This window comes from Bos indicus x Bos taurus, chromosome 3, assembly GCF_003369695.1.
Source record: "Bos indicus x Bos taurus breed Angus x Brahman F1 hybrid chromosome 3, Bos_hybrid_MaternalHap_v2.0, whole genome shotgun sequence".
In the NCBI taxonomy this organism is placed as follows: Eukaryota; Metazoa; Chordata; class Mammalia; order Artiodactyla; family Bovidae; genus Bos; species Bos indicus x Bos taurus.
The window spans coordinates 105,157,274-105,183,733 of record NC_040078.1 but is presented as its reverse complement, the minus strand read 5'-3'; the positions used below and the strand labels follow the sequence as shown (position 1 = coordinate 105,183,733).

General features: G+C 39.6%; 1 protein-coding gene across 12 annotated transcripts in view; it reads right to left on the bottom strand.

Moving 5' to 3' along the window:
* The window catches only part of SCMH1 (Scm polycomb group protein homolog 1), a 224,681-nt gene that overhangs the window by 135,844 nt on the left and 62,377 nt on the right, over positions 1-26,460 (bottom strand). For 4 of the 12 annotated variants that reach the window (XM_027537640.1, XM_027537644.1, XM_027537641.1 and 1 more), the window contains exons 2-5: positions 7,023-7,152; positions 3,936-3,951; positions 765-833; positions 305-328 (exon numbers count right to left, since the gene is read on the bottom strand). Coding sequence is in view for 3 of the 12 variants with exons in the window: in XM_027537639.1 (XP_027393440.1) it covers positions 305-328; positions 765-833; positions 7,023-7,035 (106 nt within the window). In the remaining 9 variants the exon portion in view is untranslated. Of the gene's footprint in view, positions 1-304; positions 329-764; positions 834-3,935; positions 3,952-7,022; positions 7,153-26,460 lie in introns of those variants that run through there. The other 8 variants (XM_027537635.1, XM_027537648.1, XM_027537646.1 and 5 more) reach the window with 3 other exon arrangements.

Genomic DNA, 26,460 nt, shown 5'->3' with positions numbered 1-26,460 from the left:
TGTTTTAGCTCTAGATTTAATGAATTAATAAGAAGTAACTTGCAATTTGGTTTCAGTTCCCATTCCTTATTGTACTCATGTAATTAGCCACCCTTTTCCCTTTCGTTAGCTTAGTCTGTGGCCTCCTGATAAGGAGAGTCAGACTCACAGCAAAGGAGAACTGCATGGGCTCATTAGGCAGACAAGAGCACAGGATTCACGAGCTCATGAGACAAAGACACACGGAATTCTGTTCCTAGTTACTATCTAATCCCTGGCTCAGTAATTTCCCATATTTAACAGAAACACAAGAAAGATATCTTACCTAGCTCCAGGATGTCGGTAGCTTCTGTTAAAGAAAAAAATGTTACAGCATAAGTCATCATGCAGAACATACCAAAATGACAGAAAAGTGAGATTCTGGGGTAAAATGAGGGCTTGAGACTTTGTGTAGTTCAATTCTCTCATTTTAAAAGACACTAAGTTTATTACTAGTAGTTGTGGAAGTATACACTCAATTCTGCCTTATTAAAAACTAGATATCCAGAGAGGATAAACAACTGTACCTAAAGCTAATTTGGGATTGTCTGAACTCAGAATCTAAATTTCCTGATTTCATGCTCAAACCAATGTATATTGGTTTTGACAGATACCTCTACAAATTATATATGCTTGTGTTTTAACCAGTGAGTTCTTGGTATACTCAGACCTCCAAAAAAAAAAGGCTTTGTGGTAAGAGATGTCAAATTAAATTTTTCCATGCTAAATACAGCTTTTTTTCTTACCTTGATGTTGGGATGCAGACTCTGATAGATGACCATATTTATGTTTTCTAACATCATTCCAGTCTATTACTGCAGGAAGAGAGAAAACAGTCATGTGGAAAGAAAGTAAAAGTTTCAATACTTCTCCAATTTAGCAGCATATTGTGACAGTTTTTGATAAAGCAATCTACTTTTGAGATTCTAGTCTAAGGAAATGACCCAAAGTATAGAAAAAGAGATTTTATTTCAAGAAACTTTAGTATTCTTTATAATAACAAAAAATTGGGGTGGAAGGGTGCTTAGATGTTCAACACAGAAGACTGATTAAGATACTGAAATACATTTGTTATTTGACAAAGTATTTTGCAGCTGTTAAATTTTTAGAAGTCTAAGTGGGAAAATGTTTGAGTTATAATGTTATCTGGTAAGGTAAAGGATCAAAAAATATATGCAGGAATAACCACAATTACATAAAAAACTGAAGACAAAGAACACCTATGTTACAGGCTGCATTGTGTTCTCCCAGAATTCATACTGAAGTAATCATTTCTCAATACTTCAGAAGGTGACTTTGGAAGTAAGGTCTATGAAGAAGTAAATAAGTTAAAATGAGATCTAATTTTAGAGTGGACCCTAATCCAATATGACTGGTGTCCTTATAAGAAGAGGAAAATCTGGACACAGACAATGATAGAGAAAAGACTACGTGAAGGCACAGGGAGAAGACAGACATTTACAGGCCAAAGGAAAAAAAAAAAAAAAAAAAACAGCCCTGCTGACACCTTGCTCTTGCTCTTGTAGCCTCCAGAACTGTATGAAAATGTCTGTTGTTTAAATCACCCAGTCTGTAGCCTTTGTTATAGAAGGTCTATCTAGTAAACTAAAACCCTTAAAATTATCACTAGAAAAAAAAGAAGTAAACAAAGAAAATATAAACAACTGGTTATCTTTGGGTGGTGGTACTGTTTTTCTCCCCTTTCTAATCTCAAATATTTTCAGATTTTTTTTTATACAGAGTATCAGTTCAGTTCATGTCCGACTCTTTGTGACCTCATGACCCGCAGCATGCCAGGCCTCCCTGTCCATCATCAACTCCTGGAATCCACCCAAACCCTTGTCCATCGAGTCGGAGATGCCATCCAACCATCTCATCCTCTGTTGTCCCCTTCTCCTCCTGCCCTCAATCTTTCCCAGCACCAGGGTTATTACTTATAGAAATATATTTTCCTTGCTTGAAAATTTAGACTCACCTACTGACCCCAGTGCTTTCTTACCATTATTTACGCACCTTCTTTACCACTGAACGGCACCACTTTTTTTTAACCATTATTTACCCATTTACCCACTTCTCTTCTCACTCAGCTCAGATGCTATGGTCCCTCACTAAAATCACTCCCTGGCCAAGTCTTCAACTCCTTCACACCTGTGTTGTTTTTTTTTTTTTTTTTTTGGTTAAACTTGACTACTAAAGCCTCAACCCTAACTTGGCTAAAACCACTTATCTGCCTGTATCATGCCTACCCCAACAGATCACAAGTGCTAAAGAAAAACAAGTGGAAGCTTACTGGTCTCACCATGAACTCATGGCTACAATCTCAATGCTACTTATCACTGTCTAGGAATCAAACCACACTTCCCTACCATGCTTCCTTTTCTCCTTTCCAAAAATACAAACACACGTACTCTTCTAATGCTGAAGAAGCTGAAGTTGGACGATTCTATGAAGACCTACAAGATTTCTTAGAATTCATACCAAAAAAAAGATGTCTTTTTCATCATAGGGGATTAGAATGCAAAAGTAGGAAGTCAAAAAATACCTGAAATAACAGGCAAGTTTGGCCCTGGAGGACAAAATGAAGCAGGGCAAAGGCTAACAGAGTTTTGTTACAACAAACATCCTCTTCCACGAACATAAGAGATGACTATACACGGACATCACCAACTGGTCAGTACCAAAATCAGACTGATTTTATTTACTCTTTTTGCAGCCAAAGATGGTGTAACTCTATACAGTCAGCAAAAAAAGACCTGGAGCTGACTGTGGCTCAAATCATCAGCTCTTTATTGCAAAATTCAGGCTCAAGTTGAGAAAGTAGGGAAAACCACTAGGCCATTCAATTATGACCTAAATCAAATACTTTATGATTACACAGTAGAGGTGATGAATAGATTAAAGGGACCAGATCTGGCAGACAGACAGACTGAAGAACTATGGATGGAGGTTCGTAACACTGTGCAGGAGGTGATGACCAAAACCATACCCAAGAAAAAGAAATGAAAGAAGGCAAAGTGGTTGTCTGAGGAGGCCTTACAAACAGCTGAGAAAGGAAGAGAAGCAAAAGACAAAGGAGAAAGGGAAAGAGAAGTCCTTTAGAGTTCAGAGGGTAAGGAATGCAGAGTTGCAGAGAATAGCAAGGAGAGATTAAAAAAAGCCTTCTTAAGTGACCAATGCAAAGAAACAGAAGAAAACAACAGAACGGGAAAGACTAACAATCTCTTTAAGAAAACTGGAGATACCAAGGGAACATTTCAGGCACAATAAAGGACAAAAACAGTAAGGACATAACAGAAGCAGAAGAGGGTAAGAAAAGGTGGCAAGAATACACTGTACAAATTAAGAACTGTACAAAAAAGCTCTTAATGACCCAATGAACCACGATTATGTGGTCACTCACCTACAGCCAGACATCCTGGAGTGTGAGGTCAAGTGGGCCTCAGGAGCATTACTATGAACAATGCTAGTGAAGGTGATGGAATTCCAGCTGAACTATTTCAAATCTTAAAATATGATGTTGTTAAAGTGTTGCACTCATTATGCCAGCAAATTTGGAAAACTCAGCAGTGACCACAGGACTGGAAAAGGTCAGTTTTCATTTCAATCCCAAAGAAAAGCAATGCCAAAGAATGTTCAAATTACTGTATAATTGTACTCATTGCAAGATTTTGCCTGAGATGTACCAGGTAAGGCTTCAGCAGTATGTGAACTGAAAAATTCCAGATGTTCAAGCTGGATTTAGAGAAGGCAGAGGAACCAGAGATCAGATTGCCAACACATTCAGGATCATAGAAAAAGCAAGGGGCTTCCAGAAAAACATCTGCTTCTGCTTCATTGACTATGCTAAAGACTTCGACTATATAGATCACAACAAACTGTAATATTCTTAAAGAGATGGGAATACCAGATCACCTTACCTGCCTCCTGAGAAACCTGTATGCAGGAAAAGAAGCAACAGTTAGAACCGGACATGGAACAATGAACTGGTTCAAAATTGGGAAAGGAGTATGTCAAGGCTGTATATTGTCACCCTGCTTATTTAACTTATATGCAGAATACATCGTGCAAAATGCCAGGCTAGATGAATCACAAGCTGGAATCAACACTGCCAGGAGAAATATCAATAACCTCAGATCTGCAGATGATACCACTTTAATGGCAGAAAAGTGAAAAGGAACTAAATAGCCTCTTGATGAAGGTGAAAGAGGTGAGTGAAAAAGCTGGTTTAAAACTCAACATTCAAAATACTAAGATTATGGAATCCAGTCCTATCACTTCGTTGCAAACAGACGGGAAAAATGTGGAAATAGTATTGGATTTCATTTTCTTGGGCTCAAAATCACTGTGTAAGGTGACTGCAGCCACAAAACTAAAAGCTGCTTACTCCTTGGAAGAATAGATATGTCAAACCTAGATAGTGTTTTAAAAAGCAGAGACATCACTTTGCCGACAAAGGACTGTCTAGTCAAAGCTATGGCTTTTCTAGTAGTCATGTATGGATGTCAGAATTGGACCATAAAGAAGGCTGAACACCAAAGAATTGACACTTTTGAACTGTGGTGCTGGAGAAGACCCTTGAGAGTCCCTTGGACTGCAAGGAGATCAAACCAATCAATCCTAAAGGAAATCAGTCCTGAATATTCACTGGAAGGACTGATGCTGAAGTTGAAGCTCCAATACTTTGGCCATCTGATGAGAATAGCTGACTCCCTGGTATAGACTCTGATTTGGGAAAAACTGAGGGCAAGAGGAGAAGCGGATGACAGAGGATGAGATAGTTGGATGGCATCACTGACTCAATGAACATGAGTTTGAGGAAACTCAGGAAGATAGTGATGGAAAGAGAAGCCTGGTGTGCTGCAGTTCTTGGGGTCACAAAGAGTCGGACACGACTGAGTGACTGAACTGAACTAGCCAATGAACAACAAGAACAACACAATTTTTCACTTTCTTCATATTCCAAATATTCCCTCCTTAACCTTCACTCTTAGGGGATGACATTAATTCAGGCTTTATTGAGAACAACAAAAATAAGACATGAGAACCTTCTATATGCCACACATTTCAGGAAGATTCAGACTTAATCTTGCCTAGTGGTATGTCCCCAAAGCATAATATAGTAATTAGCAGGTGTTCAGTCAATAATTGGTGATTTAATGAATCTACTTATTCATCATTCTTTCTGACTTTTCTCCTGCTTCTGTGGATGAAGCGTCTCTGATTTTAAGCAACAGCCCACCCTACATTTTTGCTCCAGACCCTGTTTCCTCTCATCTTCTTAAGGACTTTGCAAGTATTTCCTCTATAACAGATCATTTACATCAGTACTGTTATTGCTTTGTCATCAACTATCAAAACACACACACAAAAAACCAATAATATGCTCTCCCCAACCCTCTCTTAATTCCACACATATGCTTCCCGCTCTATCTTTCAATTTTTCTACTCTCTTTCATGGGAAAACTTTTTTTAAGAGTTGTCTTAAAGGCAATGAATTATTGCCTCCTCACTTCCTCATATTATGTCCTCATTTTAATAGGCTTTTTTTTCTCTCACCACTCCACTGTGATTACTTCCAAATTCATATTTCCAGCACTGGCCTCTACTTGGAATTCTATACTTACATATACAACTACTTTCAGGCCATCTCTACATGGTTCTCAATCAGTTATTTCAAACTTAGCTAAAACACAACACCGTTTGTCAAGCTGTTCTTTTTGTCCTCCACAAACCAGTAGCTGGCATCTCCATCACCTAGCTCTTCAAGGCAAAATTCTTGAAAGTATCCTTGATCCCTGTATTTCCTCTACATTCACATTAAATCCATCAGTAGGTTCTGTTGGGCCATATCCCAATCCAGTCTAGTTTGAGTCACTATTACCTCTTATCTGGACCATTACAAAGTATGCTAACTTATCTTGCTTCTACTTTTGCCCTACTCCAACTTATTCTCCACAGAAGAGTCAGAAGGAGCATACTGTATCTGAGAAAGCAGATCTATAAGCAAGAGGAAGCCACTGGAAAAGAAGTGGAGGTGAGGGATGGAGGAGATTCGAATATACTAGTGGCCCATGGAACCTTGGCTCTGGAGGCTCATCATACTCTTGTTTTTCATGTGGCTTGGTTGTTCAACCTGCTTAGTAATTAAAAGAATTCTAACTGTTTCAAATGTAGAGGTACAAGAAAAGGCTTCTGAGAACACACCATGATTTTAGTGTCAAGTGGAAGAGCAAGCTTGACTTAATCTCAGACAAAACAAATCATCCCAACTAAGTAAAAACCAAGGGATAAGATATAATAAACTCGCAAACTATGTTTAATCACATAGAGATTTTTATCTTTAAAGATTTCTGACAAGGTTCTTAGTTTGCACAAAACCAAAATTTTGTTTAGAATCTAAACCCTGAAATTTGCAAGATATTTTTCTACTAAATTCCACTAATACTATTAAAATGTGACTATAACAAATGGCAAGAATGCATTACCTTCCAGAAATGACTATAAATTTTATGACATTTAAGAAATACAAAGTGTCTAGCACAGTGCCTAACAGAGAACAAATTCATTAAATAATAAGTTTTCATTTCTTTCTTTCTTCTGGCTAAATTGTCATAAAAATATTTCTAGGTATTTAAAAAGCAAAACTTCCAATCTATACTCACAATCTTGAAAATTGATGCTAATGACAAAAAGACATCATGGTTAAAAGAAAAGGATAACGAGTGACATAATTAAAAATGGGAAATTCCTTAAACTCAGTTCAGTTCAGTCCAGTCGCTCAGTCGTGTCCGACTCTTTGCGACCCCATGAATCGCAGCACGCCAGGCCTCCCTGTCCATCACCAACTCCCGGAGTTCACTCAGACTCATGTCCATCGAGTCAGTGATGCCATCCAGCCATCTCATCCTCCTCTATCCCCTTCTCCTCCTGCCCCCAATCCCTCCCAGCATCAGCCAAATCTCTTAACTACCCTTACCTCCAGGATGGGGTAAAAATATACTTACCACTAGGCTGCATAGTCAGTAGACTACAAACTGGTCAGGGAGTTAAAAGGTTTGGGATTTACCCCTGGATCCACCAATACTTTGCTCTGACCTCTGACAAGTCAGTTTCTCTGTATGTTAATTTCTCCATCTGTAAAATGGGGATGGGAGGAAGGGCACACTTATTACCCTATAAAGGACTGAGACTTTACTAGTATTAACACATTGGACTACATTACAAGAAAAGCAGGACATTTACATATAATATTTTTGCTTATTCGAATATCTCAGGGTTGGAGAGTACCTTATGGTGAGTACCACAGGTTAAATTTAACTAAGCCTCAGTCTTCACAGAAATAAAAAATATAATATTCGCCAAATTTGGTCCCATGAAAACATCAAACTTCCAACTAATCAAGGTAAACTAGAAAATAAAAAGATACTAAAACTACATTAAGATGGTGTTATAAACTAAATTGTGCTTCCCACCCCAAGTGATATGTTGAAGTCCTAATCCCCCAATGTGACTTTATTTGCAGATAGGACTTTCACAAGCTTGTTGTTCAGTATCTCAGTTGTGTCTGACTCTGCGACCCCATGGACTGAAGCATGCCAGGCTTCCGTCCTTCACTATCTCCTGAAGTTTGTTAAAATTCATGTCCATTGAGTTGGTGATGCCATCCAACCATCTCATCCTCTGTCATCCTCTTCTCCTCCTGCCTTCAATCTTCTCCAGCATCAGGGTCTTTTCCAGTGAGTCAGTTCTTCACATCAGGTGCCCAAAGTATTGGAGCTTCAGCCTCAGCATCAGCCCTTCCAATGAATATCCAGGACTGATTTCCTTTAGGATTGACTGGTTTGATCTCCTTGCAATCCAAGGGACCCTCAAGAGTCTTCAGTACCACAGTTCAAAAGCATCAATTCTTCAGCGCTCAGCCTTCTTTATGGTCCAACTCTCACATCCATAAATGGCTACTTGAAAAACCATAGCTTTGACTAGACGGACCTTTGATAGCAAAGCAATGTCTCTGCTTTTTAATACACTAAGTTTGTCACAGATTTTCTTCCAAGGAGCAAGTGTCTTTTAGTTTCATGGATGCAGTCACCAGCCACAGTGATTTTGGAATCCAAGAAAATAAAGCCTGTCGCCGAATCCACTGTTTTCTCCATGTATTTGCCATGAAGCGATGGCACCAAATGCCATGATATTAGTTTTTAGAATGTTGAGTTTTAAGTCAGTCTTCTCATTCTCCTCTTTTACCTTCATGAAGTGGCTCCCTAGTTCCTCTTTACTTTCTATCATTAGGGTGGTATCACCTGCATATCTGAGGTCATTGATATTTCTCCCAGCAATCTTGATTCCAGATTGTGCTTCATCCAACCCCTAATTTTGCCTGATGTACTCTGCATATAAGTTAAATAAGCACAGTGACAATATATAGCCTTGAGGTACTCCTTTCGCAACTTTGAACCAGTTTGTTGTTCCATGTCCAGTTCTAACTTTTCTGCTTCTTGACCTGCAGACAGATTTCTCAGGAGGCAGGCAAGGTGGTCTGGTATTCCCATATCTTTAAGAATTTTCCACAGTTTGTTGTGATCCATACAGTCAAAGGCTTTAGTGCAGTCAATGAAGCAGAAATTTTCTGGAATTCTCTTGCTTTTTCTATGATCCAATTTTGGCAATTTGATCTCTGGTTCCTCTGCCTTTTTTAAACCCAGTTTGAACATCTGGAAGTTCTTGGTTCACATAGTGTTGAAGCCTAGCTTGAAGGATTTTGAGCATTACCTTGCTAGCATGTGAAATGAGCATAACTGTGTGGTAGTCTGAACATTCTTTGGCATTGCCTTTCTTTGGGATTGGAATGAAAACTGACATTTTCTAGTCCTGTGGCCACTGCTGAGTTTTCCAAATTTGCTGGCATACTGAGTGCAGCTCTTTAACAGCATGATCTTTTAAGATTTGAAATAGCTCAGCTGGAATTCCATCACCTTCACTAGCTTTGTTTGTTGTGATGCTTCCTAAGGCCCACTTGACTTCACACTCTAGACTGTCTGGTTCTAGGTGAGTGATCACACCATCATGGTTATTTGTGTCATTAAGATCTTTTTTGTACAGTTCTTCCATGTATTCTTGCCACTTTGTCTTAATATCTTCTGTTTTTGTTAGGTCCATACTTCTGTCCTTTACTGTGCCCATCTTTGCATGAAATGTTCCCTTGGTATCTTTAACTTTCTCAAAGAAATCTCTAGTCTTTCCCATGCTACTGTTTCCTCTCTTTCTATGCATTGCTCATTTAAGAAGGGTGTTTGCTATGACCAGTGCATTCTCTTGGCAAATACTCTGTTAGCCTTTGCGCTGCTGCATTTTGTACTCCAAGGACAAACTTGCCTGTTACTCCTTGACTTCCTACTTTTGCATTCCAGTCCCCTATGATGAAAGGACATCTTTTTTTGGTGTTAGTTCTAGAAGGTCTTGTAGTTCTTCTTGGACCGTTCAACTTCATCTTCTTTGGCATTATTGGTTGGGACACTGACTTGGATTACTGTGATGCTGAATGGTTTGCCTTGGAAACAACCAAGATTATTCTGTCATTTTTAAGACTGCACCCTGGTACTGCATTTCAGAGTCTTTTGCTGACTATGAGGGCTACTCCATTTTTTCAAAGGGATTCTCGGCCATAGTGGTAGATATACTGGTCATCTGAATTAAATTCGCCCATTCCCATCCATTTTAGTTCACTGATTCCTAAAATGTTGATGTTCACACTTGTCATTTCCTGTTTCACTACTTCCAATTTACCTTGATTCGTGGACCTAACATTCCAGGTTCCTATGCAATATTGTTTTTTACAGCATTGGACTTTACTTTCACCACCAGACACATCCACCACTGGGTATCATTTCCTCTTTGGTTCAGCCTCTTCATTCCTTCCAGAGCTGTTTCTCCACTCTTCAATAGAATACTGGACACCTACCGACCTGAGGGGTCCCATCTTTCAGTGTCATATTTTTATGCCTTTTCATACCGTCTATGGGGTCTCAAGGTAAGAACGCTGAGTCGTTTGCCATTTCCGTCTCCAGTGGACCACATTTTGTCCGAGCTCTCCATCATGATCCAACTGTCTTGGGTGGCCCTACATGGCATGGTTTAGAGTTTCATTGAGTTACACAAGGCTGTGATCCATGTAATCATTTTAGTTTGTTTTCTGTGACTGTGTTTCCCATTCTGTCTGCCCTCTGATGGATGAGGATAAGAGGCTGGTGCAAACTTCCTGATGGGAGGGACTGGCTGTGGGGAAAACTGGGTCTTGCTTTGGTGGGCAGGCCATGCTTAGTAAATCTTAATCCAATTTTCTGCTGATGGGTGTGGCTGTGCTCTCTCTCTGCAGTTTGGCCAGAGGCAGCCCAGTCCTAGAGTCTGCAGTCTCTATGGTAGGGTATAGACTTTATGGTAGGAATAGTGGTGACCTTCTACAAGAGGATTTATACCAGCACACTACGCTCCCAGGACTGCTGCTCTCAGTCCCCCTGACCCCATGTCAGGCCAATGTCCACCCACGTCTCCACCAAAGACTCCCCAAAACTCACAGGACTGGTATCCTGATGAAAAAGAAGAGATACCAGAGACTGATTGGCCTCTCTCTCTCTCAATCCAACTCTACCCCTCCACCAACACATACAGAGAAAAAGGCCAGGTGAGCACACAGTCAGAAGTTCTTTCTATAAGCTGAGGGAAGCCTCACTGTAAACCAACCCCGCCAGCATCTTGATCTTGGACGTCTAGACTCAGGAACTGTGAGAAATAAGTGTTTGTTGTTTAAACTACCCCACTTGTGGTATTTTGTTACAGCAATCCAAACACACGAATAGACATGGTCATAGGACAAATGAGGCTACAGAAATTCTTTGAGAGTATCTCATATGACACTACTTCATTTTCAAGTTGTCTTAAAGAATCTTCATCCTTCCTTTCACTACAGTTGGATTGGTGGGAAAATAGAGCATAACAAAATAAAAATAACAACAAAAAAACAAACTGGAAGTTAAAATTTTATCCTCTTTTGAATCTCAAGACTGTTTTCTCTTAACAATTTTAGGCAAGTTGTTAACTCCATTGAGTCTGCTTTCTAAAAAAAAAAATCAGTAAAATAGGGATGATCATCCCAGTGCTACTTGCTTCACTAAGTTGTGAAGAGCAAATAAAAACTAGGCTTTAAACGTGCATAATAAAGATAATAGGGATTATTAAAGGAAAACATGCTGTTTTCTACCTTTCTCAGGGGGAAAACTCAGATTCTGACTAACATAATGTATGTACTTACAAAAAGGACATAGCATATTAGAACCTCCTGTTACTAGTTAGCCCCTATGGATTCTCATATTCACAACTGAATATCTGCTAAAGTTATTTTTTTTAATTGGAGTATAATAGCTATACAATGTTGCACTGGTTTCTGCTGTACAATGAAGTAAATCAGCTGTTGTTCGGTCGCCCAGTCGTATCAGACTCTGCGACCCCGTGAACTGTGGCACGCCAGGCCTCTCTGTCTGGAACGAGATCAGCTGTATGTACACATGTATCTCCTCTTTCTTGGACATCCCTCCCGCTTCTCCCATCTCATTCATCTAAATCATCACAGAGCACTGCGTTGAGCTTCCTATGTTACACAACAGGGTCCCACTAGCGATGTATTTTTACACGGTCGTGCCATCCCCCCCACTCCTGTGTCCACACGTCCTTTCTCTACATCTGGCTCTATTCCTCCTCTGCAAATAGGTTCATCTGTACCATTTTTCTAGATTCTACATATATGCATTAATATATGATATCTGTTTTTCTTTTTCTGACTTACTTCACTCTATATGACAACTTTGTCCTTTCTCCCTTTGGCTTCCTCTTACTGTACACTGGGATCTTTAAAAATTATGGTAATGCAGTCTCCACAGGAGAAGTAAAAGTGCCTGTATTTATTTCAAAAGACATTTAACGACACTAGGGCTGGGGAAAGAAGAGTAACTTGAATCCTTAAAATGAATGTATGGAGCCCTGAAATACTTAAGAGGGCAATCTGTGAACATCCTAGAAAATATACCCTCTTTGATTTCTAAGCAAAGAGCACAACAGCACATTCTAGTAGTATCCAAAGTAATGCTGTCCAATAGGACTTTCTGTGATAATGGAAATGTTCTATATCAGTGTCATCCAATGGATAACCACTAGCCACATAGGGCTATTCAGCATTTTAAATATGGCTGGTGTGGCTAAAGAGTTGCATTTTTAATTATATTTAATTCCTCTTAAATTTAAATAGACATATGCAGCCAGTGGCTACCATACTGGGTAGTATAAATCTACAGAATGTAAAGACTCTGGTATTTCAGGATGCCCTTGAGGGGAAGATAATACATAACAGAAAAATCTACAAAGCTATGGAAGCATCTTTTCAAAATGTGATAAAACAATCACAATGGTTCATCCTCTGAAGCAAGGAAAAGTTGAAAACATTCTTTAATATTGAGAAGAAATTCAGTTATAAATTATTACTGTATATTTACAATAGCAATACTGTAATATTATTAATATTGTATAGCTTATAAATAATATTTTTAAGTGTTTACTCTGTATCAGATATTGTGCTAAGTATTTCAATAACATCATCTTGTTGTATCCTCTCTGGTATATTACTTACTCTGGTATCATTACCCCTTTATATTAATGAGGAAATAATATTCAGAGAGGTTGAATAAATTTCTAAAAAGTTACAGTCAGTAGAAAGGTCAGGATCTGAACCTAAACTATGTTTGTAACTACCTTCTCCTCAAAAAACAAAAACAAAAAAGGTAACAAAAAAAAAAAATAAATCTTACGAATGTTTCTGACATAGAGTAGCCCAGCTTGGACAGTCTTTCCATTTTACTATAGTAAAAACTGAAGCACTGGTGCTTATTAGCTTGATCTGGATGCTAAATAATCTGAGACACAGTCTGGGATTTAATGATGTAAAACTAGATTAAATGGAAGATGTTCACAGGTACCATGTTTCAAATACTCACAGAGCTTGGAAAATACAAAACAAGTAATGCAGGTTTATATGCACATACCAGTGAGACAGCAGGGATAGGCAGGAAGGAAAGAAAGGAGCAGGAAAGGAGAGATGTCCCCCTCAGAAATGAAACTGGAAAATAGAAAGATCAAATGTACTTCTGAAAATACATTAAGACAACACAGAACTCCTTTAGCAGTGAAAGCAACCATGGTTTTAATAAACCAGAAACCTATGCTGAGAAGCAGAGATCAAAACAGGAAAGCTGGAAGCAGAACACCTGTCCCACTATGGTCAGGAGGACAAGCTACAGGGGAGGTGGGAGATGGAAAAAGGGCTGGTCTGGAGTGTGCCATTGATCAGCCACTCCCTCTAATTAGCAAGTACTCCTAGGGCCTCTCAGCTGATTTCTCTGCCTCCAGCTCTCCTTCATTTACTGCTATTTCATTCGGAGATTAAGTGTGAAGAGACAGTATTATTCCTCTGGGATATCTGTCAGAAAAGGGGGGAGGGGAAGCAAGCTAGGCAATCCCTTCCTAGAAGAGCCATAAATTGTCTTGTACATGTAGCAGATGTGAACAAAGAAGATGAAACAGATCTCTTCTTGGCAATCATCCCCACCCCCACTCCATCTTTTGCAATTATATATCTGCACGTGCAGACAGAATCCCAGAGAACATCAATATTTCCTTTAACAAGCAAAGGAGCTAGCAACGAATGGCTAATGACAATGCAGAAAAGCCATAACTCCTTTTGTTCTATAGGCAGTCCTAGTAGACTTCAACTATACATAATGTTTACCCTTTCCAGAGCCTTATGGAAGTGTGAGCCAGGGCACAGAAGAAGCTAACGCTTTTTAAAATGCTTCCAACTCATGTTTCTTGAACACTGAAAAAGTTTAGTGATATCAATGGTGCCACATCATACTTTCTGGCAGACATAAACGGACCTGATATTATGAAGTAAGTAATGTACAACCATCATCATCATTCTAGTGTGTATTGGGAATGAAGAAGATGACTGTACTGGATGGTCTACTCTAATAGTCAGAATACTCGAGAGGACTCTATCTGAGTTTTATCTTCAAATTTAGGTCCTAGACTCTGAATGAGATAGAGGCACATAATCTCATTTAAAGGAAAACAAGGATAGTGAGGGTTTAAAAAACTGAGGAGATTTACCAAGAGAAGAGAAGACTCAGGGGGAGCAGGAAAGCTTTTTGCAAATATCTGGAGTGTTCTCATGAAGATAAGAGATTTGCTTTGCTTGTTTAATATCTGTGGGTGGAAGCTATGGGCAGATAGGTTTCAGCTCATTACTAGGAAGAACTTTCTGAAAGTTGGAGGTATCCAACAGTGGGATGCACTCTCTGGGAGGTTCACTTCAGTTGCTCAGTCATGTCAAACTCTTTACGACCCTATGATCTGCAGCACGTCAGGCCTCCCTGTCCATCACCAACTCCCAGAGTCCACCCAAACCCACGTCCATCGAGTCGGTGATGCCATCCAACCATCTCATCCTCTGTCGTCCCCTTCTCCTCCTGTCCTCAATCTTTTCCAGCATCAGGGTCCTTTCAAATGAGTCAGCTCTTCACATCAAGTGGCCAAAGTATTGGAGTTTCAGCTTCAACATCAGTTCTTCCAATGAACACCCAGGACTGACCTCCTTTAGGATGGACTGGTTGGATCGCCTTGCAGTCCAAGGGACTCTCAAGAGTCTTCTACAACACCACAGTTCAAAAGCATCAATTCTTCAGTGCTCACCTTTCTTTATAGTGCGACTCTCACATTCATACATGACTACTGGAAAAACCATAGCCTTGACTAGACGGACTTTTGTTGGCAAAGTAAAGTCTCTGCTTTTTAATATGCTGTCTAGGTTGGTCATAACTTTCCTTCCACAGAGTAAGCATCTTTTAATTTCATGGCTGCAATCACCATCTGCAGTGATTCTGGAGCCCCAAAAAATAAAGTCAGCCATTGTTTCCCCATCTATTTGCCATGAAGTGATGGGACCAGATGCCATGATCTTCGTTTCTGAATGTTGAGCTTTAAGCTAACTTTTTCACTCCTCTTTCACTTTCATCAAGAGGCTCTTTAGTTCTTCTTCACTTTCTGCCATAAGAGTGGTGTCATCTGCATATCTGAGGTTATTGAGATTTCTCCAGCAATCTCGATTCCAGCTTTTGCTTCATCCAGCCCAGCGTTTCTCATGAGGTACTCTGCATATAAGTTAAATAAGCAGGGTGACAATATACAGCCTTGACGTATTCCTTTTCCTATTTGGAACCAGTCTGTTGTTCCATGTCCAGTTCTAACTGTTGCTTCCTGACCTGCATACAGATTTCTCAAGAGGCAGATCAGGTGGTCTGGTATTCCCATCTCTTTCAGAATTTCCCACAGTTTATTGTGATCCACACAGTCAAAGGCTTTGGCATAGTCAATGAAGCAGAAATAGATGTTTTTCTGGAACTTTCTTGCTTTTTCGATGATCCAGCGGATGTTGGCAATTTGATCTCTGGTTCCTCTGCCTTTTCTAAAACCAGCTTGACCATCTGGAAGTTCACGGTTCATATATTGCTGAAACCTGGCTTGGAGAATTTTAAGCATTACTTTACTAGTGTGTGAGATGAGTGCAACTGTGCAGTAGTTTGAGCATTCTTTGGCATTGCCTTTGTTTGGGATTGGAATGAAAATGGACCTTTTCCAGTCCTGTGGCCACTGCTGAGTTTTCCAAATTTGCTGGCATATTGAGTGCAGCACTTTCACAGCATCGTCTTTCAGGATTTGAAATAGCTCAACTGGGATTCTATCACCTCCACTAGCTTTGTTCATAGTGATGCTTTCTAAGGTCCACTTGACTTCACATTCCAGGATATCTGGCTCTAGGTGAGTGATCACACCATCATGGTTATCTGTGTCATTAAGATCTTTTTTGTACAGTTCTTCTGTGTATTCGTGTCACCTCTTCTTAATATCTTCTGCTTTTGTTAGGTCCCTACCATTTCTGTCCTTTATTGAGCCCATCTTTGCATGAAATGTTCCCTTGGTATTTCTAATTTTCTTGAAGAGATCTCTTGTTTTTCCCATTCTATTGTTTTCCTCTATTTCTTTGCACTGATCACTGAGGAAGGCTTTCTTATCGCTCCTTGCTATTCTTTGGAACTCTGCATTCAAATGGGTATATCTTTCCTTTTCTCTTTTGCTTTTCGCTTCCCTTCTTTTCACAGCTATTTGTAAGGCCTCCTCAGACAGCCATTTTGCTTTTTTGCATTTCTTTTTCTTGGGGATGGTCTTGATTCCTGTTTCCTGTACAATGTCACGAACCTCCATCCATAGTTCATCAGGCACTCTGTCTATTAGATCTAGTCCCTTAAATCTATTTGTCACTTCCACTGTATAGTCATAAGGGATTTGATTTAGGTCATACCTGAATGGTCCAGTGGTTTTCTCCACTTTCTTCAATTTCAGTCTGAATTTGGCAATAAGGAGTTCTTGATCCAAGTCACAGTCAGCTCCCGGTCTTGTTTTTGCTGACTGTATAGACTGTAAAGAACAATACTGCATAGGAACCTGGAATGTTAGGTCCATGAATCAAGGAAAACTGGAAGTGGTCAAACAGGAGATGATGAGAGTGAACATCGACATTCTAGGAATCAGTGAACTAAGATGGACTGGAATGGGTGAATTTAACTCAGATGACCATTATATCTACTACTGTGGCCAAGAATCCCTTAGAAGAAATGAAGTAGCCATCAGAGTCAACAAAAGAGTCTGAAATGCAGTACTTGGATGCAATTTCAAAAACGACAGAATGATCTCTGTTCAGTTCCAAGGCAAACCATTCAGTATCACAGTAATCCAAGTCTATGCCCTGACCAGTAACACTGAAGAAGCTGAAGTTGAATGGTTCTATGAAGACCTACAAGACCTTTTAGAACTAACACCCAAAAAAGATGTCCTTTTCATTATAGGGGACTGGAATGCAAAAGTAGCAAGTCAAGAAACACCTGGAGTAACAGGCAAATTTGGCCTTGGAGTACAGAATGAAGCAGGGCAAAGGCTAATAGAGATTTGCCAAGAGAACACACTGGTCATAGCAAACGCACTGGTCATAGCAAACACCCTCTTCCAACAACACAAGAGAAGACTCTACACATGGACATTGCCAGATGGTCGACACAGAAATCAGACTGATTATATTCTTTGCAGCCAGAGCTGGAGAAGCTCTCTGGGAAGGGAAGGTCTGAATTTGCTATCATTGTGGGTATAGAAGTAGAGGTAAGATAACCTCTTGGTGGAAACACTAAATCATAAGAAGGAAGAGGGAGGCTGGACTAGGTAACCTTTAGAGGTCTTGCCCAAATCTGAGAGCCTATAATTTTATGGGAGTATGGACCTCCTGCTTTCATCATTACAACACAGTGCAACTTAAGGTCTGCATAATGGACAATGTACATTATTTGCAACGCCAACTTTCTCTCTGAAAGCTTACAGAAGAGTGACAGAGGGACAGAAGAAATACTAAGATCATTATCATGATCTTACTTCCCTTCTGCATCTTCATCTACCACATACTGGCACTGTGGTGGACACTTTACATAGTTTATCCAGCTAGGTTATTGTGAGACTCTGAGCTGGTAAGACATTGTCTTTGGGTTTTACTTTCCTCATTTGGAAAATGAATGGGTTGAACTTCATTATTCATGAAAGGGGACATCGAAGTTCCTTTTAATTTCCTTCATATCATGAGTCTGGAGGAAAGTAGCAGCAGGGACCTAGATCAATTATTTCCTCCCTATGCACCACGATTTAACCTGGCAGATACTCTGAAATATCTTCCTTCTTTGGAGTAATGAACAATGTGTGCCATCTTCATTTTATACAGTAAACACAGTCCTAAAAGGTTAAGTGTAAATAGAAATTTTAATAAAAAATGAAGTACATTTTGTACACACCAAAATGGTTAGTTAAAAGCAGGCTTTATAAAAATAAGTGCAATGTTTGCTGCAAAGCAACTTGTTCTATGAGAAGAGCTCACTGGAAAAGAACCTGATGCTGGAAAAGACTGAAGGCAAAAGGGGAAGGTGGTGGCAGAGGATGACAGCATTACCGACTCAATGGACATAAATTTGAGCAAACTCAGGGGTATGGTGGAAGACAGAGCAGCCTGGCATGCAACAGTCCTTGGGGTCACCATGAGTCAGACAAGACTTAGAGACTGAACAACTAGTTCTATAAATTTGGATTTTATGTATTGGATTTTCTGTTATCACTTTGTCTTCCACTTAAGTTACCATGTCAAAGATGCATTGCAGTTTTTCCCTGTCTTTGGGGTGATCAGCCTGTTCGTACAAATACAAAACTATGGGTTTGAAAGCAATATTAAAAGTCATTCAATGCTTTCTCCTTCCTCTGCCTCTAACTCAACCAACCACAGCCAATGTTTGAATTTTCTAACATCTTTACCAACTCTTCACTTACTCTTCCAGTGATGAAGACCCCACATCTCCCCATGAAGCTCCTTCCATGCTTGGCAGTGGACCTTGGCTTTAGGGATGTGATTCTCTATATTTTTCCCATCTTAACAAGCACGAGGGAATCCCAGAACATCTCCATCAGTAACAACAGTTTCACATATAACCAAGCTTTCAATAGAGGTTCTCGAGAGAGAGCAAGATGGTGATAGGAGGGAAACTTTCTCTTTTCATTTGGCATACTTCTGTTGGTAATTTTTTTTTTTACACTTACTATGTATTCCTTTAATACATATATGCATGTATTTTTAAAAAGTGGTCCAGGGGGTAAATCTTATTCACACTAAGGATAGGGGGATGGAGGGGAATACGTCCTCCTAGAGGAACAACAGAATGTGAGGGAATAGTGTGTTATGATTTGACACCTCCATCAGCTGTAATATTCTTGGATATAGAATGGGCATTGAACTGACTGTAATATAGTTAGTATAGGAGGTTGAAGGACCCCTACTTCCTTGGAAATCATGGCTAATCTCTTTCTCAACTGAGTAAGCCAGCTCTTCAGGCATTTAAAAATAGCTTTCATGTGTATAAGGAAAGTGAACTACTTTCTGGTCTCATCAAGGTTAAATTCAATGACTAACTGTAACATGTCTCACTGTGTGATGTATCTGCCTCTTTTTCCCTGTCATTCTGCCTAATTCATAGTACACTCTTCTGATTGGACCATCTGCCTTCTAACATTATTCTTCTGTAGTCTGTTTGTTTACTCTTTATCATGACAGGGTGGCACCATTTTCCCAATTACTCAGTGTGCTGTGTGTGCTCAGTTGCTTCAGTGGTGCCCAACAATTTGTGACCTGTGGACTGCAGCCCACCAGGCTCCCCTGTCCATGGGATTCTCCAGCCAAGAATATCAGAGTGGGTTACCATGCCCTTCTCCAGGGGATCTTTCTGGCCCAGGGATTGAACCCATATCTCTGGGGTCTCCTGCATTGCAGGCAGGTTCTTTAGCCACCTTAAAGTGAAAAATGAAAATTACTCAGTCGTGTCCAGCTCTTTGCAACTCCATGGACTATATATACAGTCCATGGAATTCTCCAGGCCAGATTACTGGAGTGGGTGGGTAGCTTTTCCCTGCTCCAGGGGATTTTTCCAACCCAGAAATTGAACCAGGGTCTCCTGCACTGCAGGCAGATTCATAACCAACTGAGCTATCAGGGAAGCCCCTGAACCACCTGGGAAGCTCCAATTACTCAGACTTTTTACCTTATTTCAAGCTTCTGGATGTTTTTACCAAATATCCCCAGTTTCCCCTATTCTGTTATGAAGACCCTGCCGCCGGATTGTCTGGGTTCAGATTTGGTTCTATCATTTACTAGTTGTATAACTGTAGCTAAGTAACTTAACCCCCTGTGCCTCAGTCTCCTCATTGGCAAAATAAAAACAGCCCCAGCAGCAATTAACTTATACAGTTGCAGGGAAAATAACTAGGATACATATAAAGCACATAGGACAGTATCTGGCACACAGTGGACACAATGTTAATTTGTATTATTGCTTCCTTCTCCTTCATCATCATAAGGTGAAAAGACAATCCTCAGAGTAGGAGAAAACAATAGCAAATGAAACAACTGACAAAAGATTAATTTCCAAAATATACAAGCAGCTCATACAACTCAATACCAGAAAAGCAAACAACCCAATCAAAAAGTGGGAAAAAGACCTAAATAGACACTTTTCCAAATAAGACATACAGATAGCTAACAAACACATGAAAAGATACTCAACATCACTAATTATTAGAGAAATGCAAATCAAAACTATAGTGAGATATCACCTCATACCAGTCAGAATGGCCCATCATTAAAAGTCTACAAACAATAAATGCTGGGGAGGGTGTGGAGAAAAGGGAATGCTTTTACACTGTTGGTGGGAATGTAAATTGATACAATCCCTATGGAAGATGGTACAGAGATTCCTTAAAAAACTAGGAATAAAAGCACCATATGACCCAGCAATCCCACTCCTAGGCATATACTCTGAGGAAACCAAAATTGAAAAAGACACATGTATCCCATTGTTCATTGCAGCGCTATTTACAATAGCTACAACATGGAAGCAACCTAGATGTCCATCGACAGATGAATGGATAAAGAAGTTGTGGTACATATACACAATGGAGTATTACTCAGCCATAAAAAAGAACACCTTTGAGTCAGTTCTAATGAGGTGGATGAACCTAGAACCTATTATACAGAGTGAAGTGAGTCAGAAAGAGAAAGATAAATACCATATTCTAAGGCATATATATATATATATACATACATACATATATGGAGAAGGCAATGGCACCCCACTCCAGTACTCTTGCCTGGAAAATCCCATGGACAGAGGAGCCTGGTAGGTGGCAGTCCATGGGGTCACACAGAGTCTGACACGACTGAGCAACTTCACTTTCACTTTTCACTTTCATGCATTGGAGAAGGAAATGGCAACCCACTCCAGTGTTCTTGTCTGGAGAATCTCAGGGACGGGGAAGCCTGGTGGGCTGCTATCTATGGGGTCGCACAGAGTCGGACACGACTGAAGTGACTTAACAATGCATATACATGGAATCTACAAAAATGGTACTGAAGAATTTATTTACAGGGCAGCAATGAAGAAACAGAAATAGAGAATAGACTCATGGACATGGGGAGAGGGGAGGGGAGGCTGAGATGTAGGAAAAGAGTAACATGGAAACTTACCTTACCATATGTAAAACAGACAGACAAAGGAATATGCTGTATGGCTCAGGAAACTCAAACAGGGGCTCTGTATCAACCTAGAGGGGTGGGATGGGGAGGGAGATGGGAGGGAGTTTCAAAAGGGAGGGGATATATGTACACCTATGACTGACTGATCTTGAGATTTGACAGAAAACAACAAAATTCTGTAAAGCAATTATCCTTCAACTACAAAATAAATTTTAAAAAAAAAGCAAGCTAAGATCATGGCATCTGGTCCCACCACTTCATGGCAAATAGATGTGGAAACAATGGAAAAAGTTCAGTCCAGTCGCTCAGTCGTGTCCGATTCTTTGCAACCCCATGAAAAATAAAGTCAGCCACTGTTTCCACTGTTTCCCCATCAATTTCCCATGGAAATAGTGAGAGACTTTATTTTCTGGGGCTCCAAAATCAGTGCAGATGATGACTGCAGCCATGAAATTAAGACACTTGCTCCTTGGAGGAAAAGCTATGACCAACCTAGACAGCATATTAAGAAGCAGAGACATTACTTTGCCAACAAACGTCCATCTAGTAAAGTTATGGTTTTTTCAGTAGTCATGCATGGATGTGAGAGCTGTGACTATAAAGAAAGCTGAGCACCAAGGAATTGATGCTTTTGAACTGTGGTGTTGGAGAAGACTTGAGAGTTCCTCGGACTGCAAGGAGATCCAACCAGTCCATCCCAAAGGAAATCAGTCCTGAATATTTATTGGAAGGACTGATGCTGAAGCTGAAACTCCAATACTTTGGCCACCTGATGGGAAGAACTGACTGATTGGAAAAGACCCTGATGCTGGAAAAGATTGAAGGCAGGAGGAGAAGGGGATGTCAGAGGATGAGATGGTTGGATGGCATCACTGACTAATGGACATGAGTTTGAGCAAGCTCTGGGAGTTCGTGATGGACAGGGAGGCCAGGCATGCTGCAGTCCATGGGGTTGCAGAGTCAGACACAACTGAGAGACTGAACTGAACTATGTGTTAATATACAATATTTGTCTCTTTATGACAGAATTCACTCTGTATAATAAATAGGCTCTAGGTTCATCCACCTCATTAGAACTAACTCAAATGTGTTCCTTTTATGGCCGAGTAATATTCCTCTGTGTATATATACCACTGCTTTTTTGTCCATTCAACTGTCGATGGACATCTAGGTTACTTCCATGTCTTCAGTTCAGTTCAGTTCAGTCGCTCAGTAGTGTCCGACTCTTTGTGACCCCATGAATCGCAGCACGCCAGGCCTCCCTGTCCATCACCAACTCCCGGAGTTCACTCAGACTCACGTCCATTGAGTCAGTGATGCCATCCAGCCATCTCATCCTCTGTCGTCCCCTTCTCCTCCTGCCCCCAATCCCTCCCAGCATCAGAGTCTTTTCCAATGAGTCAACTCTTCGCATGAGGTGGCCAAAGGACTGCAGTTTCAGCTTTAGCATCATTCCTTCCAAAGAAATCTCAGGGCTGATCTCCTTCAGAATGGACTGGTTGGATCTCCTTGCAGTCCAAGGGACTCTCAAGAGTCTTCTCCAACACCACAGTTCAAAAGTATCAATTCTTCGGCGCTCAGCCTTCTTCACAGTCCAACTCTCACATCCATACACAACCACAGGAAAAACCATAGCCTTGACTAGACGAACCTTTGTTGGCAAAGTAATGTCTCTGCTTTTGAATATGCTATCTAGGTTGGTCATAACTTTCCTTCCAAGGAGTAAGCGTCTTTTAATTTCATGGCTGCAGTCACCATCTGTAGTGATTTTGGAGCCCAGAAAAATAAAGTCTGACACTGTTTCCACTGTTTCCCCATCTATTTCCCATGAAGTGATGGGATCGGATTGTAAATAGTGCTTCAATGAACATTGGGGTACATGTGTCTTTTTTGATTATGGTTTCCTCAAGATATACGCTCAGTAGTAGGATCGTTGGGTCACATCATAGTTTTATTTCTAGTTTTTTAAGGAATCTCCATACTGTTTTCCATAGTGGCTATGTCAATTTGCATTTCCACCAACAGTGCAAGAGGGTTCCCTTTTCTCCACATTCTCTTCAGCATTCATTGTTTGTAGATTTTTTTGATGATGGCCATTCAGATTGATGTGAGGTGATACCTCATTGCAGTTTTGATTTGCATTCCTCTAATTATGAGTGATGTTGAACATTTTTTCTTCCATTTATTAGCCATCTTTATGTCTTCTTTGGAGAAATGTCTGTTCAAATCTTCTGCCCACATTTTGATTGCATTGTTTGTTTTTCTGGTATTGAGCTGAATGAGTTGCTTGTATATTTTGGAGATGCATCCTTTATCAGCTGTTTCATCTGTAAGTTTTTTTATCCCTTTCTGGGTTGTTTGATCTTGTTTATTGTTTCCTTTGCTGTACAAAAGCTTTTAAGTTTAATTAGGTGCCATTTATTTGTTTTTGCTTTTATTTCCATTACTGTAGGAGGTGGGTCATAGAGGATCTTGCTGTGATTTATGTGAAAGAGTGTACTGCCTATGTTTTCCTCTAAGAACTTTATAGTTTCTGGCCTTATATTTAAGTCTTTAATCTATTTTCAGTTTATTTTTGTGTATGGTATTAGAAAGTGTTCTACTTTTATTCTTTTGCACGTAGCTGTCCAGTTTTCCCAGCACCATCTATTTTTTTTAGGTTTTCTTAAAGTTAATTTAATTGGATGATAATTAATACAATATTGTGATGGCTTTTGCCATACATCTACATGAATCAGCCAGAGGTGCACATGTAGCACCCCATCCTGAACCCCTCAACTACCTCCCTCCCCACCCCATGGCTCTCTGGGTTTTCCCAGAGCATCGGTTTTGTGCCCTGCTTCATGCATCACACTTGCACTGGTCATCTATTTTACATATGGTAATACACATGTTTCAATGCTATTCTCACCTTCTCCCACAAGGTCCTTAAGTCTGTTCTTTACATCTGTGTCTCTTTTGCTGCCCTGCATATAGGATCATCATTTCTGTCTTTCTAAATTCCATATATATGCATTAATATACAGTATTGCTGTTTCCCTTTCTGACTTACTTCACTCTGTATTATAGGCTCCAGTTTTTTCTATCTCATTAGAAATGACTCAAATGCATTCATTTTTATAGCTGAGTAATATTCCATTGTGTATATGTACTACAACCTCCTTATCCATTCATCTGTTGATGGACATCTAGGTTGCTTCCAGTCCTATCTATTGTAAACAGTGCTGCAATGAACATTGGGGTACACGTGTCTCTTTCAGTCCTGGTTTCCTCAGTGTGCATGCCCAGCAGTGGGATTTCTGGGTCATATGGCAGTTCTACTTCCAGTTTTTTAAAGGAATCGCTACACTGTTCTCCATATTGGCCCAGAACGACTTATTGAAGAGGCTGTCTTTTCTCCATTGTATATTCTTACCTCCTTTGTCAAAGATAAGGTGCCCTTAGGTGTGTAGGTTTATCTCTGGGCTTTGTATCTTACTTCATTGTTCTATATTTCTGTTTTTAGGCCAGTACCATACTGTCTTTGTGACTGTAGTTTTGTAGTATAGTCTGAAATCAGGAAGGTTGATTCCTTTACCTCCATTTTTCCTTCTCAAGACTGCGTTGGCTATTCGGGGCCTTTTACGTTTCCATACAAATTGTGAAATTCTTTGTTCTAGATCTGTGAAAAACATCACTGGTAGTTTGATAGGGATTGCACTGAATTTGTAGATTGCTTTCGGTAGTATAGTCATTTTCACAATATTGATTCTTCTAATCCAAGAACATGAAATACCTCTCCATCTGTTTGGGTCATCTTTGATTTCTTTCATCATGTCTTCTATGTTTTCTGTCTTCTAGTTTTCTGCATACAGGTCTTTTGTCTCTTTGGGTAGGTTTATTCCTAGGTATTTTATTCTTTTTGTTGCAACAATGAATGGGATTGTTTCCTTAACTTTTCTGATTTTTCATTGTTAGTGTATAGGAATGCAAAGGATTTCTGTGTATTAATTTTACATCCTGCAACTTTACAATATTCACTGATTAATAATTTTCTGGTGGAATCTTTGCAGTTTTCTATGTATAGTATCATGTCATCTGCAAATAGTAAAGAGTTTTACTTCTTCATTTTCAATCTGGATTTCTTTTATCTCCTTTTGTTCTCTGATTGCCATGAATAGGACTTCCAGAACTATGCTGAATAAAAGTGGTAAGAGTGGGTACCCTTGTCTTGTTCCTGAACTTAGAAGAAATGCTTTCAGATTTTCACCAATGAGAATAATGTTTGCTTTGGTTTTATTCTATTAGGCCTTTATTATGTTGAAGCAGGTTTCTTCTATGTCTACTTTCTGGAGAATTTTTATCATAAATGGGTGTTGAATTTTGTCAAAAGCTTTCTATGCATCTATTGAGATGATCAGATGATTTTTATCCTTCAGTTTGTTGATATGGTGTATCACATTGATTACTTCGTGTATACTGACGCATCTTTGCATCCCTGGGATAAATCCCATTTGATCATGGTGTATGATCTTTTTAATGTGTTGTTGGATTGTGCTTGCTAAAATTTTGAATTTTTTGCATTTATATTCATCAGTGATACTCGCCTATAATTTTCCTTTTTGGTGGTATCTTTGTCTGCTTTTGGTATTAGGGTGATGGTGGCCTCGTAAAATGAGTTTGAGGGCTTTCTTTTCTCTGCTGTTTTCTGGAAGAGTTTGAGCAAGATAGGTGTTAGCTCTTCTCTAAACTTTTGGTAGAATTTGCCTGTGAAGCCATCTGGTCCTGGGCTTGTGCTTGTTGGAAGATTTTTGATTAGTTTTGATTTTGGTGCTTGTGATTAGTCTGTTCATGATTTCTATTTCTTCCTGGTTCAGTTTTGGAAGGTTGTACTTTTCTAAGAATGTGTCCATTTCTTCCAGACTCTCTATTTTTATTGGCATATAGTTGTTCATAGTACTCCCTTATGATTCTTTTTATTTCTGTGTTGTCTGTTGTAATGTCTCCATTTTTGTTTTTATTGAGTCCTCTTCCTTTTTTCTTGACAAGCCTGCAAGTGGTTTGTCAATTTTATCTTCTCAAAGAACCTGCTTTTAGTTTTATTCATCTTTAATATTTCTTCATTTCTGCTCTGATCTTTAAGATTTCTTTCCTTCTACTAGGCTTTGGTTTTTTGGTTGTTGTTGCTGTTATTGTTGTTC